Raw genomic sequence first — 14,678 nt, forward strand, 5'->3', positions numbered from 1 at the left:
TCTGAATTGTATTGTTTAACTGAGTTCTGTAGAGTTTGTTCCTGAAAACTAGGCCTGGACTTATTGGGTGAAGGGATGTTTCCTGAGAAAGGAAATCAAATAGTGGGGAGCTGAGGAAGTTACAGTGCAGAATGAATCCAATGGCACCATGTGCCTTGGTGAACAATTTCTCCAGCATATGCATAATACACATAAATAAAAATGTTTTTATAAATGAAATGTGTGTTCCTTGAGTTGGTGCCTTTTTTGCAAAAATATATTGGAGTGCGTTTTCTTCAATAGATCCATTAGCTCCATTTTCTGGTGTTCTTAGAAAATTGGATATGAATGTTTCTGTTTCTGCAGCGACCATCAGAAAATCCAAAAAGAGAGTGTATCCTCTGAAGAACTCATCTGTAATGTCAAGAACTACAAACTCAGCCATGTAACCCCCGGGTGTGTGTTATAGGTCTGACACAGTGTCCCTTTCATAGAGGATACGAGTCTGTTACGGCCTCACTGAGAAAGCTTTAGCTTTTAAACTCAAGCTGTAGTCGCTCAATTTTTAAATTCTGGAGGTTCTCCAATTCAATCCCCAGTGTGTGAACCATCACGGCCACAGCGGTTATTACACTTCTACTTAAGCTCCTCATATTTACAAATGCATTAGCACATGTCATGGCACATTCTTCTTATTCCCACTTCAGTTTGATTTTTTTCCCTATCCTTCTGTGTCTTGACTGTTCTTACTCCTCTACGTTCTGAAGATGCTCCTGTCAGGTACATCAGATTCTTACTAGTGTTTCATCAGCTCCTGATTGTTTTTGCTGATTTCCTTTGTCCCTGCCACAGATTTCACCTCACTACTCTCTGATATTTCCGCTATCACTGCTCTGTGTTCTGTGACACACACCAGCTGACCTGAACCTACAGAAACTAGAGGTGGGTCCGAACCAAAACCCCACATCCAAAAATACCTGAACTCTGAGGATGTTCAGATCTGGGTCTGGACGTTGCAGCTGGCTCCACTCTAGAATGGATCAATCCAAAATTCCAGATCTAGACCCATGAACTGAGTAGTTCAGGGGAAGCAGGACTTCAGAGCTTTCTATATAATAGGCAGATTATCAAACAGCTTTTCTGGTAGGTAAGTAACCTTGACACCATTCAAAAGATAGCATTGGAAACAATAAGACATGCCATTACAGGCATAATTCCTTCAAACCTCCCATTCTAACACTTTTTCCTTGGGAAATTGGGTGTAATTACTAACTCCCTTTCTTTGGACTCAGTGCAAGAAAACCAGAGATTTTCCTTTAGTGACTATGCTGTTCTAAGAAAGTGTCAGTAAACCCCTAAAGTTACAGGACAACAGGTGCTCTGTATTACTGAATCAGGTGGGGCAATTCTGTTACAAACCATCCCCAGAAATGCTGACTGGTTTTTGGATGAGGGGAGAAAGTTCAATTGGTTGGAGTGTCCATGACAAGTACATCCATCCTACTCTGAAAAGTATTAATGCGAGATGTGGAACATAACCCAAACTCTGGGTTCAGTGGTGTTTAAATTGTTGGTTTATACTGAAATTTATATCCAGCTATGAGTAGTAGTGTAATGGAATCCCAGTTGTGTCAAAACTTTCATCGTGAATGCATGGCTGCCATCAATCGGATGGTGAACTTGGAACTGTATGCTAGCTATGTATATCTCTCAATGGTGAGTGCTGGCTGTATGTTTAATGGTTTAAAACAGAAACCTTTCTAAAAGTTCTTTTCCTGAGCAATGCTCTGAACTGCAGCTGTTTGGGGCAAAATTTAGAAGCTGGGCTTTTTTTGTTTTATTTTATTTTTTTTAATTTTTTAAAAGTACGGGGGGGGGGGGGGGGGGAAGACCTGTTAGATGTCTCTGCTAAATCAGGATGGTTTCTCATCATACTTCTATCTCTTTAAATTTGGTGGTTAGTTTGTACAGCTTTCAAAACCCTAAATCATAGTTTCTACAGGCTAATAAATCTTATCAAAAGTCTTTTGTGATATTCAGTCTATTTCTGTGCATAATTCCTAGCTATCCTTCAAGGCATCAGCCTAAATGTCTTGTCATACTTGATGTCTATACTTGTCAAATATCTATATACTTGCTATGTCTGTCTGCCCTAGCGTGGTCCTCTCTAAAGCAAACTGTAAATATTCAGCCCTTCTAATATTTCTAATTTAATTAATCTAGTCCCCCAATATACTTATTGCTTTATACTCCACTCAGGCTAGTTTTCCTACCACTTCTGAAAAATATGTAGCTCAAAATAGAGCACCCCTTTCTGGCATGGGGTGCTCATAGATATATAGAGGGGAAATACTATCCAGTTACAAGTGTAGTTTAGATTTGAACTGTATATTGTTACTATGTAGCAGTATGCAGTTACCAGGTAGCACATCTTTTTGAAAATGAGAATTTTATTCTTCTGAGGAGAAACTGATATTTCAACATTTGTTTTTTTGTCTCGAATTAGGATGAAATTGTGAAACTTTTGTAGAACAAAAAGCCTCAATTAGGAAATACTGTAACATTTTTCATGGACACTCAAAATGTTTTGTTTCAGGTTGGTTTGACAATGACCTGCATCTGCTTGAGCTGCCTCATGGTAGTTGTAGTCCACCCTGGGAGTCTGAAATAGAGAACTACATCTCCCATGTTATACTGTGGCCATTCAGAGCTTCCAACCAAGTGGTTGGACGAGTGTGGAGGAGGAAGTAGGGAAAAGAGAGCTCTAAATCTGAGGTGGCTGAGTCAATAGCAAGGAAGGGGCTGGAACTGTAATTCCCATTGTATAATCACCTAAGAATATATGTGCCTATTGCACTTTAATGTTTCAATTGCTTTTAAAAGGGTGTGGCTGTGTTCATTATGGATAACTCAATGAAGCTATCTGCTCAATGAGCAGCTCAGTGTGTTGTTGTATGGAGATGGGGGACATAATTCAACAAAAGCAAATGGTAGCATTCAGAACTGATTAAAAAGGCTGTATTTGTTCACTTAATGTGGGATGCATTACCACGGATGTTGTCAAGGCCAAGAATTTATTAATATTCATAGAGAGATTGGATGGTTATATGGATAACAAGAATACCTAGAGTTAAAACAGTTAATACAGAAGTTTTGGAAAATAACCTCATATTTCAGCATTTAAATGAATCTCTTCTTGTTAGTTTTAGGATGAGGTATTCATGGGGAGGCAGATTGCATCACCTGTGCCTAATGAGGGGTCCCTAGACCTTCCTTTGTAGTAACTGATGCTAGCTACTGCCAGAGATGAGATACTGGATTAGATGGGCTATAGAGTCAGGCAGTTCCTACATGAGTGTTCAGACAATGTCCATTGCGTACACACCTTATTACACATGGCGTTCAATAGGTAGCTGAACACTTGACTGACAACTCGTGCCTCACCTGGATCCATGTCTAATGACCGATCTGTTTATATAGTCTCTCTCTTTAGGTCTAATTGCCTCCACTGATCTCCTGTCCCTCTTCCCCAGTCCTATTACTTTGACCGTGATGACGTGGCCCTGATGCACATGGCCCAGTTCCAGAGGAAGCAGTCCCACAAGGAAAGGGAACATGCCAAGAAGTTCATGAAATACCAGAATAGACAAGGAGGACGTGTTATCCTGCAGGACATAAAGGTGAGAAACAAATCAGGATGTAAGAGAAGGATCTCTGGAACTAAGGAGTCTATATATTTGTTTTAGGTATAATTTTTGCCTGTAATTGATGGACTCCTACAGGAATATGACCGATGAGTTAAAGTAACAGCCAAATATTTAGAGAGCTATCTGACTCATTTGCCTAGCTCTCTGATGAGGTATGGTCTTCAGAAATAGATGTATTCATGTCCTCTCTTGGAGGAGAGAGGTGGCTGGCATCTGCTAATCTTTGTGGTAAAGAGGTGGTGGTTTGAGGAAAGTGTTTGGATGAGAAAACCAAGGTAAATGTCCTGCCAAGTTGATAGTCATACAGGTCTACCAGTGCAAGACGCTTGCAGCACACCAGCCTGAGTAAATGTTAACTCTAGCTGGCGTTACCACAGTCTGATACAGCATTGAGGATATTTCTTTAAATAGGTTTCAGAGTAGCAGCCGTGTTAGTCTGTATTCGCAAAAAGAAAAGGAGTACCGGTGGCACCTTAGAGACTAACAAATTTATTAGAGCATGCTCTAATAAATTTGTTAGTCTCTAAGGTGCCACCAGTACTCCTTTTCTTTTTTCTTTAAATAGGAATACTTAAGAAAACAAGTTAAACAAAAGCCCAGTGAGGGGAGTAAACTCTCTGTGCCAGTGAAGCACATGAGTGATAGAAAGTGAAGCAGTGGGGCTTGGCCAAACAGCGGTATTGCATACTACAGAAGGCACAGACATCAGTAAGTGAAGCTAGAAGGCCATTTGTGAAAGGGCACATAACTTTCTGTTTGGGCTTGTGCAGAAGCCAGAGCGGGATGAGTGGGGGAACAGCTTGGAGGCTCTGCAATGTGCTCTGCAGCTGGAGAAGACTCTGAACCAGGCCCTGCTGGACCTGCACAAGCTGGCTACAGAGCAAAATGACCCTCATGTGAGTATGTATGCGAGTTGAGACTGAAGCGAAGATGTATGTTCCCATATACCTTTTCTGGGTGGGGAGTAGGAGACTTCTAATATGACCACAAAAAGAAAAGGAGTACTTGTGGCACCTTAGAGACTAACAAATTTATTAGAGCATAAGCATAAATTTGTTAGTCTCTAAGGTGCCACAAGTACTCCTTTTCTTTTTGCGAATACAGACTAACACGGCTGCTACTCTGAAACCTGTAATATGACCACAGTAGCTGTTGGCCTGTTTAGAATCTTTCAGACTAGAAGACCTTTATCTCTTTGAGATTCCCTAACTTACCAGTTTCACCATGTAATGGTAATCTCACAAAATGGAGGGTGTTTCAACCGCAAGCGCTCAATGACATACTATTGACACAATATCTCTCCCTATGTAGTTGGCCATGAACAGGCTGCTTGGCATTCAACCCTGCACTGAGAAGCAGGCCTGAGTCCTCAATGGAGCTATGCTGGTTTCACAAATGATGTCAAAAGTGACCTCTACTAAATGAGGATCTGGTCCACAATTAGAGCAAGATGGGAATCTTCTGTCAATGATTTTTGATGGAAAATCAGTTTTCTACAAAACTGAAAAGGTTTCATTAGAGAAACCTCTTTCTGCCAATATCTTTCAGATTTCTGTTGGAGAAAATCTGAACCATTTAACTTTTGGGTCATTTTAACACAATCTCTCATCTTCCTGAGATGCCATGGTGCTTCATGGGGTTTCAGGTGACTTATGTCCCCCTTTTCTTTTGGCTGAGTGCACTGTCCATGCTACAACTCGCATGGTACACCAATTTCCTCTCTGGGCTGAATCACAGTGGTGGATCATTCATGGAATATTGTCTGATTGGATTCTCAGGCTTATGGAGGAGAATGGGGGCATGTGGCACCCAAATTCCAACTCCTGGGAGACACCACAGCAGCTCACAGGTTCCATATCAAACTTAGCCAAAATGTGATGTTAAATGTTTCTGAATTGGGGGTGTGGGTGTGATATCTTGTCCTGATTAGGAAACTTCAATTTTTTGAGGTTTCCATCCAGAGCAAGAATCATAGAAATGTAGGGCTGGAAGGGACCTCAAGAGGTCATTTAGTTCAGCTCTCTCTGCAGAGGCAGGACCAAGTAAACCTAGACCATCCCTGACAAATGTTTGTACAACTTGTTCTTAAACCTCTAATGGTGGGGATTCCTCAGCCTCGTTGGAAACCTTTTCCGAGGCTTATCTATCTTTACAGTTGGAAAGCTCTTCCAAATACCTAACCTAAATCTCCCTTGCTGCAGATTAAGCCTGTTTCTACTTGTCCTACCTTCAGTAGACACGGACAACAATTGATCACCATCCTCTTTATAACTGCCCTTAACCTATTTGAAGACTGTTATGGATCCTTGCTCACTCTCTTTTTTTTTTTTTTTTTTTTTTTTTCCTAAAGATTACTCATGCTCAGTTTTTAACCTTGCTTCATAGGTCAGGTATTCTAAACCTCTTATCATATTTGTTGCTCTCCCCTGGACTCTCTCCAGTATAGCCATATTTTTCCCCCCTTCCTAAGTCCAAAGTACTTCACTGGTTTCTATTGAATTTCATCTTTTTGATTTCAGACCAATTCTCCAATTTGGCAAGGTTATTTTACATTCTAAAATTGTCCTTCAAGGAGTTGGAAACCTCTTCCAGCTTGGTGTCATCTACAGATTTTTAAATGGATGGTCTCTACTCCATGATCCAAGCCATTGATGAAAGTCCTGACTAGTACCTGATCAGGACAGACCCCTGTGGTATCCTACTAGATAAACTTTTCCAGTTTGAGGGCTAACCTTTGAAATGTACCCCTTGAATATGTTCTCTAAACTAATTTTGTACCCATAATATAGTAATTTTAATATAGACCACATTTTCCTTGCTTCTGAGAATGTCATGTGCGACTGTCAAAAGCCTTACTAAAATCTTACACTGCTTCCCCCATCCTCTAGGTCAGTAGAATCATAGAATATCAGGGTTTGAAGGGACCTCAGGAGGTCATCTAGTCCAACCCCCTGCTCAAAGCAGGACCAATCCCCAACTAAATCATCCCAGCCAGGGCTTTGTCAAGCCTGACCTTGAAAACCTCAAGGAGATTCCACCACCTCCCTAGGTAACTCATTTCAGTGCTTCACCAACCTCCTAGTAAAAATTTTTTTTCCTAACATTCAACCTAAACCTCCCCCACTGCAACTTGAGACCATTGCTCCTCTTCCTGTCATCTGCTACCACTGAACAGTCTAGATCCATCCTCTTTGGAACCCTCATTTCAGGTAGTTGAAGGCTGCTATCAAATCCCCCCCCACCATTCTTCTTTTTTGCAGACTAAATAATCCCAGTTCCCTCAGTCCCTCCTCATAAATCATATGCTTCAGCCCCCTAATCATTTTTGTTGCCCTCCACTGGACCCTTCCCAATTTTTTCCACATCCTTCTTGTAGTGTGGGGCCCAAAACTGGACACACTACTCCAGATGAGGCCTCACCAATGCCAAATAGTGGGGAATGATCACATCCCTCGATCTGCTGGCAATGCTCCTACTTATACAGCCCAAAATGCCATTAGCCTTCTTGGCAACAAGGGCATACTGTTGACTCGTATCAGTTTCTCGTCCACTGTAACCCCTAGGTCCTCTTCTGCACAACTGCTGCCTAGCCACTTGGTCCCTCGTCTGTAGCAGTGCATGGGATTCTTCCATCCTAAGTGCAGGACTCTGCTTTTGTCCTTGTTGCACCTCATCAGATTTCTTTTATCCCAGTCCTCCAGTTTGTCTAGGTCCCTCTGTATCCTATCCCTCCCCTCCCCCATATCTACCACTCCTCCCAGTTTAGTCTCAGCAAGTTTGCAGATGACGATGCAATCCATGTCATCCTCCAGATCATTAATGAAGGTATTGAACAAAATTGGCCCTAAGACTGACCCTTGGGGCACTCCGCTTGATACCAGCTGCCAACAAGACATGGAGCCATTGATCGCTATCTGTTGAGCCCGATGATCTAGCCAGCTTTCTATCCACCTTATAGTCCATTCATCCAGCCCATACTTCTTTAACTTGCTGGCAAGAATACTGTGAGAGACCGTATCAAAAACTTTGCTAAAGTCAAGGAATAATATGTCCAGTAACCCTGTCAGAGGGGAAATTTAAATTGGTTTGGCATGGCTTGTTCTTGACAAATCCATGTTGGCTGTTACTTATTACCCTATTATCTTCTGTGTTTACAAACTGATTAATAACTTGTTCCAGTATCTTTCCAGGTATCTAAGTTAGACTGACTGATCTATAATTCCCCAAGTCCTTTACCTGTTTGGATTGATTCAGCTAGTTTCTTAAGTACCCTAGATGAATTTCATTAAGTTGGATGTATTCAAGTCAGCAGGGCCTATCTAAATATTCTTTAAAATGTTCTTTTCCTATTGTGACCAGATGCTTAAAACAATTAACCTGTTCAATGAAGACTGAAGCAAAATAGGCATTAACAACCTCAACTTTCTCAAGGTCGTCATAGTTATCTCTCCTTCCCTGCTAAGTAGAGGACCTATACCTTCCTTCCTTTCTTTCTCTTGCTGCCCATGCATTTTAAAACCTCTTCTTATTGTCTCCTAAATCCCTTGTTAGGTGTAATTCATTTTCTGCCTTAGCTTTTTTGATTTTTTTCATCCATGTATGATATTCTTTTATAGACTCCTCCTTAGTAATTTGTCCATGGTTCCATTTTTTTTAAAGGTCATTAAAGAGCTGCTGATGGAGCCATACTGGCTTCTTCCTATCTTTTCTCCACATTGGGATAGTTTACTGTTATGCCATTAATATTGTTTCTTTCAGAAACTTGCAGCTCTCCAATTCCTCCTTCTCCCCCCCACCCCATATATTTTATTCCCTTGGGACCTTGCCTACCAGTTGAGTTGGATGAAATGTGGATGTAGCAAAACTTTATAGGACTGAAATTCCAGTTCTTAGTCTTCTCTACACAAATCACTTAAACATCAAGTGACAGTACAACAGAACAGGTGATATCCATTCTTCATAAACTCTCTCTTTAGCTGTGTGACTTTCTGAAGTCTGACTACCTGGAGGAGCAGGTGAAGGCCATCAAGCAGCTGGGAGACCACCTCACCAACCTGAAGCACCTGGGAGTGCCCCAGAATAGCACCGGAGAGTACCTGTTTGAGAAGCACACCCTGGGGGAGAGCAGCTGAACTTCATTCAAAGATACTACCTAGCTTGGTGACGCCTCTGTGCACAGAGAAGATAAATTGACTGATCGCTAAACATTGTGAATAAAACATGGCTTTGAGTTGAACTTGATATTTTTTTTTTTGGCTTTATTTTGTGCTGTAGTGAACTGGCTTAGAGCACTGACAGTATTTTGAGTTCTATTGCCTGTAACTACTACACATTTAATAACATGCATATGCTTCTTGACTATGCCTACTTCAGCAGGAATCTGAAACGTAACACTCCTTCATAGCTGAAGGCTCAGTCACTTCTTGTCTTATCCCTCAACCACTACCCTAAACAGATTCAGAAACTACTGCTCATACAAATGAACTTATTTTCTTATAGTCACTTAATAACCAACCTATCTCTATCTTCCACTCAAGTCTGCCATACTGTTGGCTCTCCAGGCAGTATTTCCACACCAGTGAGATTCCGTCTTCCCCCATCACTGTAGGTAGTGGGTGAAAATCTCTTACCCCTAAGACATAGGTGCCGACTCTGTGGATGCTCTGGGGCTGGAGCACTCACCGGGGAAAAATTAGTGGGTGCTCTGCACCCACTGGTAGCCATGCTCCCCTCCCCACCCCACCTCAACTTCTTTCCCTGAGTGGGCCGTGTCCCTGCTCCTCAGCCTAGCTCCCAGCTCTTGCTGCTGCCAAACAGCTGTAGCAAACTCCAGGGGGAGGAGCGGGAACCTGGAATGGTCAGGGGAGGAGGTGGGGAAGAGGTGGGGTGGGGATTTGGGGAAGGGGTTGGAATGGGGGTGGGAGCACCCTCCGGCACCAGTAGAAGTCAGCACACTATGCTCTAAGATTCTGATTAAGCAAAATGATGCCATGTACTAGCTTGCCCTTGCAAGCAGTCTAGTGCCTCTCAAATAGAGCTTTCCAGGTAACCTCTCACAAGAGGACTGTTCTTCTGCCCCCTGACTTCTATAGGCAGCAGTTTGCAATTGGCAGAGAGCCTATTTTGTCAGAAGCTACCTGGAAAGCTGTAGTTGAGGGGAGGGAGGAACCCTTCCTAAGCACAGTGGTATCCTTCCTGTTTACAGGGCTCTGATGTTGGATTTCTGAGAACCATGGTTACAGAGCTCCCTGAGAATGAAGCCAGGTACCACTCAAGGCTGAATGTGTTCAAAGGCCATCTCCTCAATGTTCTCTTAGCACTGAGCTCTCCTTTCTAAAAAGGCACCATAGAGCTGGTGAAAAGAAGAGTGAGAAATGGTAGAGTAACTGTATTTAAGGCATCAGTATGAAAGACTAGTGATCTTGGCTTGTAGTAGTTACCTTTGCCTACTGTTGACATGCCGTAAATGCCATGGCTTCCTTGTCTTATTTCCTTGGAAGGAAGATTGCTAAACTCACTCACATATAGATACTAACAAGAAACCTTTTTAAAAAATTCTATTTTCTATTGTGTAATGCTTCATAAGGGTTTAGTGCCATCTAAGGGGGGGGGCCCTGATCCCATGCTGATAATCAGAAGACTGGCAGGGACAAGATGTTGCCAGTTTTGTTCCTTCCCTTCACTTCTCCATTACTGTCCTTCACAGGAGAGGCTAGTTAAGACATCTTGGGCTGTCCAGGAATCTTTACTCCAGCAGCAGATCTGCATGTGATAAACAATGGTTTGGCAGAAATTTTTTGGCTCAAGTATTTTTGGATGTTGTTTTGCAACATTGTGATCCTGATCCCTCTGAATTAGCTTTGCCAATAATAAAAATGTGTAATGCAGATTTTCAAGCTGGCTGAGATGGGCTGTTAGTATTATAGGCTATTGAGGACATTCATTAATTGATTCACCCACTTCCACTGTGCATAAGATCGCGGGGGCGGGGGGGGCAGAACTCCTTTCATTTTTGCCCTCTGGTATGATTGTGGAAGGAACCAGGATCAAGCTTTTCTTTCTATGTGCTAAAATCTGTGTTTGTTTGTTTGTTTGTTTTGGTTTTTTTGGAGTGAAAGGCAGAGAAGAAAACTAGGTGTGACATCTCAGAGGGACAATGGCTAAGTGAGCTGTAGCTCATGAAAGCTTATGCTCAAATAAATTTGTTAGTCTCTAAGGTGCCACAAAGTCCTCCTTTTCTTCCTGTCACTGTGTTTCTTAAAATTCATTCACTCCCATCCAGACCTCCTGCACGGACAGAGGCCAGCTGCCATCAGTGTTTGACATTTTGAAGGTGCATCCATAAAATGTTTTGAATAATAAAAAGGTAGCAAGGCATTGCCTTCCACTGGGGGAAAAAAATTGAGGAAATCATTGCATGTGGGTCCTGGGACACCTACAGCCACTTTTGCCTGTTTTTTAAAACACACACATTTCATCTCCTGGCCCCATCGTGACATTTAATAATGGAAGAAAACTCTGTAATTATCTACAGATTCCTTCAAGTGCAATAAGATGTGTTATGTTTGGTTTTACCCTTGCCACAAATGCTGCTTGCTGTTCCTGTGACTACTACTGCCAATATTCCCAGGGCTGTGCTGCTGTATCTCACGCTGCTGTTTGTTGCCATCAAGTCCTTTCCTCTCCACTTAGGCCTCTGGAGTCATCTTCACATCATCAGCCATAGGCCTCTCAGTGACGGAAGAGGCCCCAGCTAGCAGCAACAGAAAAGATTGTTTTTTGAAAGGCTAGGGCTGGAACTGCAACAGTTGGTGTAGCACTGGACATTATTCAGCAACTAGAACTTCAAATGACTAATATTGACAGGTGTACATGAGCACTGACAGAACTTGAGGGGCCTGGGAGAAACTTTTTTTTTTGCTATTCCCCTGCACCTAACTGCATTATCTTCCCCTGTGATGAGGAAAGAAAACTGAAATACATGCAGCTTCCAGGGAATGAAAATTAATGCTATGAAAATGCTGTTGCTGAGAAGCAAGATGAGAGGATCTCACTGCAGGATGTGAATCTGTTCTCTGGCACAGAAGCCAGAGCGGGATGAGTGGGGGAACAGCCTGGAGGCCCTGCAACGCGCCCTGCAGCTGGAGAAGACTCTGTACCAGGCCCTGCTGGACCTGCACAAGCTGGCTACTGGGAAGAATGATCCCCATGTGAGTGAACTGGGAGTAAGAAGGGGAAAACAGCTGCCTAACCCTAACCCTCCTCTCCCTGGAAGGCATTCAGTCCCCATGGGCAGGGACCTTCTTCCACTACCCATATACCAAGGAGGGTGGTTCAGAAAGGACAATTGGGGTTCATTTGGGAAGCAGCACAGACCACAGAGGGACCTGTGTAGGACAGACCTTCCAAAAGGCAAGTGTTAGAACATATTTTCCAAGCCTCCTTTCTCAAGGAGTAGTGGAAGGGTGAATATTTCTATTATGAAGATGATAGAGAGGAAGAGTCAAGTCTGCTTTCAAATAGGTATATGACTACACCCTCATATGTCATGCCCTGTCCTGCAGCGCCTTTAGGAAACTGGACAGCTTCTCACGCACTGATGGGGCACCTTCCAAAATTCATACAGCCTCCATTGCTAGGGACATGATCCAGACTGGTTTCTTTGCAGACAGTGAGAGTGCTCTGACAGACTTGTTCATCTCTGAAACTTGAGGTCCCCTCACAAGATAATGCCATTTAATGAGTAACTGCAATAGCTAAAAAACTGTGCTTCTAACTCCTATTTGTAATCCTCCTGCAGCTTTGTGACTTCCTGGAGTCTGACTACCTGGAGGAGCAGGTGAAGGCTATCAAGCAGCTGGGAGACCATCTCACTAACCTGAAGCGCCTGGGGGAGTGCCCCAGAATGGCATGAGAGAGTACCTGTTCGACAAGCACACCCTAGGGAAGAGCAGCTGAACTTCATGGTGTAGAACCAGTCCATGATGCTGGCTCACCAGCGCATAGATGTATTGCCTTATTTGCAATGTATGAGAATAAAATATGGTGCTCACCTGTGGCTCATCTGACTTTACTTACAGGGTGCTCTAATTAAATTTGTCAGTGTTGTGAACCCCTGCCAACAGGGGCTGACATAGAAATGACTGTATGCTACATAATGTATGGATGGCTGTTGGCCATGCCTGGTTCACTGCAAGCCCAAACTATACGTAAACTCTAAAATCCACTTTCTTGTGCAGCTGCCAGTGTATAATATCAAATCCTACTGAAGTGACCCAATGTGCATAAATGGCAGCTGCATGCCACACCAGGCACATCTGCCATTTAACGTGTAGTTTGAGGCCATTATTGCCCCACAAAGAGGGATAAGGAATATCCCTAATCAGGATATTCACCTGTCAAGTGTTTCCTCTACCCATGTCCTTTGTAGCTATAAGCCTGGTGCTCTAAAGTCAATGCATTTGAATGATAGGTCTCTGTTAGGATGACTACTAATAGTGCATCACTAGCTATTTGGGATAGGGGGGTGGGATAACTGGATACTGCTCTGGGTGTGTGTATGATAAAGGAAAAGCAGAACACCCCCTCTTCTGCTGAGGAGCTGCACTGCAAATGAGTGGGGTAGAGTTCAAGGCAAGAGTGAATAATACAAGAACACTGCCATCAATCATCTGATGTCACACTGTAATTGTGTGAGTAGTGGACTGAGCTTCCTGATAGCTGAGGAATTGTGCCATTAGTATGAATGGGTTTAGAAATCCCCTGGTTGTGGGTGCACACGTGACTAAGATAGAATCATAGAATATCAGGGTTGGAAGGGACCTCAGAAGATCATCTAGTCCAACCTCCTGCTCAAAGTAGGACCAATCCCCAATTAAATCATCCAACAGATTTTTGCCCTATATCCCTAAATGATCTCCTCAAGGATTGAGCTCACAACCCTGGGTTTAGCAGGCCACTGCTCAAACCACTGAGCTATCCCTCCCCCCACTTACTTGAGGCTAGACCCACTTGTTGTTGTATATACTTGCTACTCCGCCTGAATCAGGAAATCTCTGTGCATGTGCGTGAGTCTCTGAGATCTCTCCTGCATAGACCATCCTCTCATTGGATACTAGATACGTATATCGGCTATGGCTGGAACCTACTCACCTGCTTCAGGCTAGTATTGTATATACATGTCAGGAGGCAGAGGTGCAATCTTGCTCCTTTGTTCTGTGGCAGGATCACAGCTACAGAACTCCTTGCCGGGGTAAATGAGATAAAATAGTACTTTGAAAAAAAAACGGGTGGGGGGAACAAACACTCAGGGCATCTGTCCTCCAACATAGGGGGAGGAGCAAGAGAGAGAGAAAAAAAGAAAACCTAGTTTCCATTTTTTAGGGTTTTTTCTTGGCTTAATAGATACTATGCTGATAGGTGCCTTTGGAATAGCCTCTTTCTACTCAAAGGAGCTGAATTTTGAATACGACGTTAAATTATCTTTGTTGAGAAGTTAGAGATGGGGCTGATGCCATTTGGTTTATAGAAGGTGCAATAGAAGATTTAAAGAAAGTGACAGCTTGAAACCTGTTTGTCCTCAAATATCCTGCATGGAGTAATATAGCACCGGAGAGCTACATCTACGCAGAGGCTGTTAATAAACACATGGTTACTGAAAGCTGGGCTCTGTGTAGTCTCGTAATCTAGCATAGTGATAACTGGAAGAGTAGCAGGGCCAAGCGACTGTCAGTGTTGCTCTTTGCCTTTTCTGCTGCCCCGCCCCATGAGATCTGATACCAGCACCCGCGTTCAAAGTCACTGATTTTCTACAACTCATTGCTCAGTGTCAAGGTACATTTTGTGACTCCCAGTCTCTTTGAAGTTGCTTTACAAAGGGAATCCTGCTTTAAGTCTATGTTTAATTTGGGAGGAACAGATTTCCAAGATGGCTTAATATGTGAGATATTCTATGTAAATGGAGTATTGCCCTTACAGACTATTCAGGAACTC

General features: G+C 42.9%; 1 protein-coding gene across 2 annotated transcripts; it reads left to right on the plus strand.

The window, feature by feature from the left end:
- The first annotated feature begins 1,440 nt into the window (after positions 1-1,440).
- On the plus strand, positions 1,441-12,758 carry LOC119841070 (ferritin heavy chain A-like). Of its 2 annotated transcripts, none has more exons than XM_043494835.1 (4): positions 1,441-1,695; positions 3,513-3,659; positions 4,457-4,582; positions 12,487-12,758. In XM_043494835.1, the coding sequence occupies exons 1-4, from the start codon at positions 1,579-1,581 to the stop codon at positions 12,598-12,600; spliced, it is 504 nt and encodes a 167-aa protein (XP_043350770.1). In that variant the 5' UTR covers positions 1,441-1,578; the 3' UTR covers positions 12,601-12,758. The 2 variants fall into 2 exon arrangements, with proteins under 2 accessions (XP_043350770.1, XP_038223995.1); XM_038368067.2 differs by lacking the exon at positions 12,487-12,758 and adding an exon at positions 8,663-8,933.
- Positions 12,759-14,678: the final 1,920 nt, after the last annotated feature.

Source organism: Dermochelys coriacea, chromosome 12, assembly GCF_009764565.3.
Source record: "Dermochelys coriacea isolate rDerCor1 chromosome 12, rDerCor1.pri.v4, whole genome shotgun sequence".
In the NCBI taxonomy this organism is placed as follows: domain Eukaryota; kingdom Metazoa; phylum Chordata; order Testudines; family Dermochelyidae; genus Dermochelys; species Dermochelys coriacea.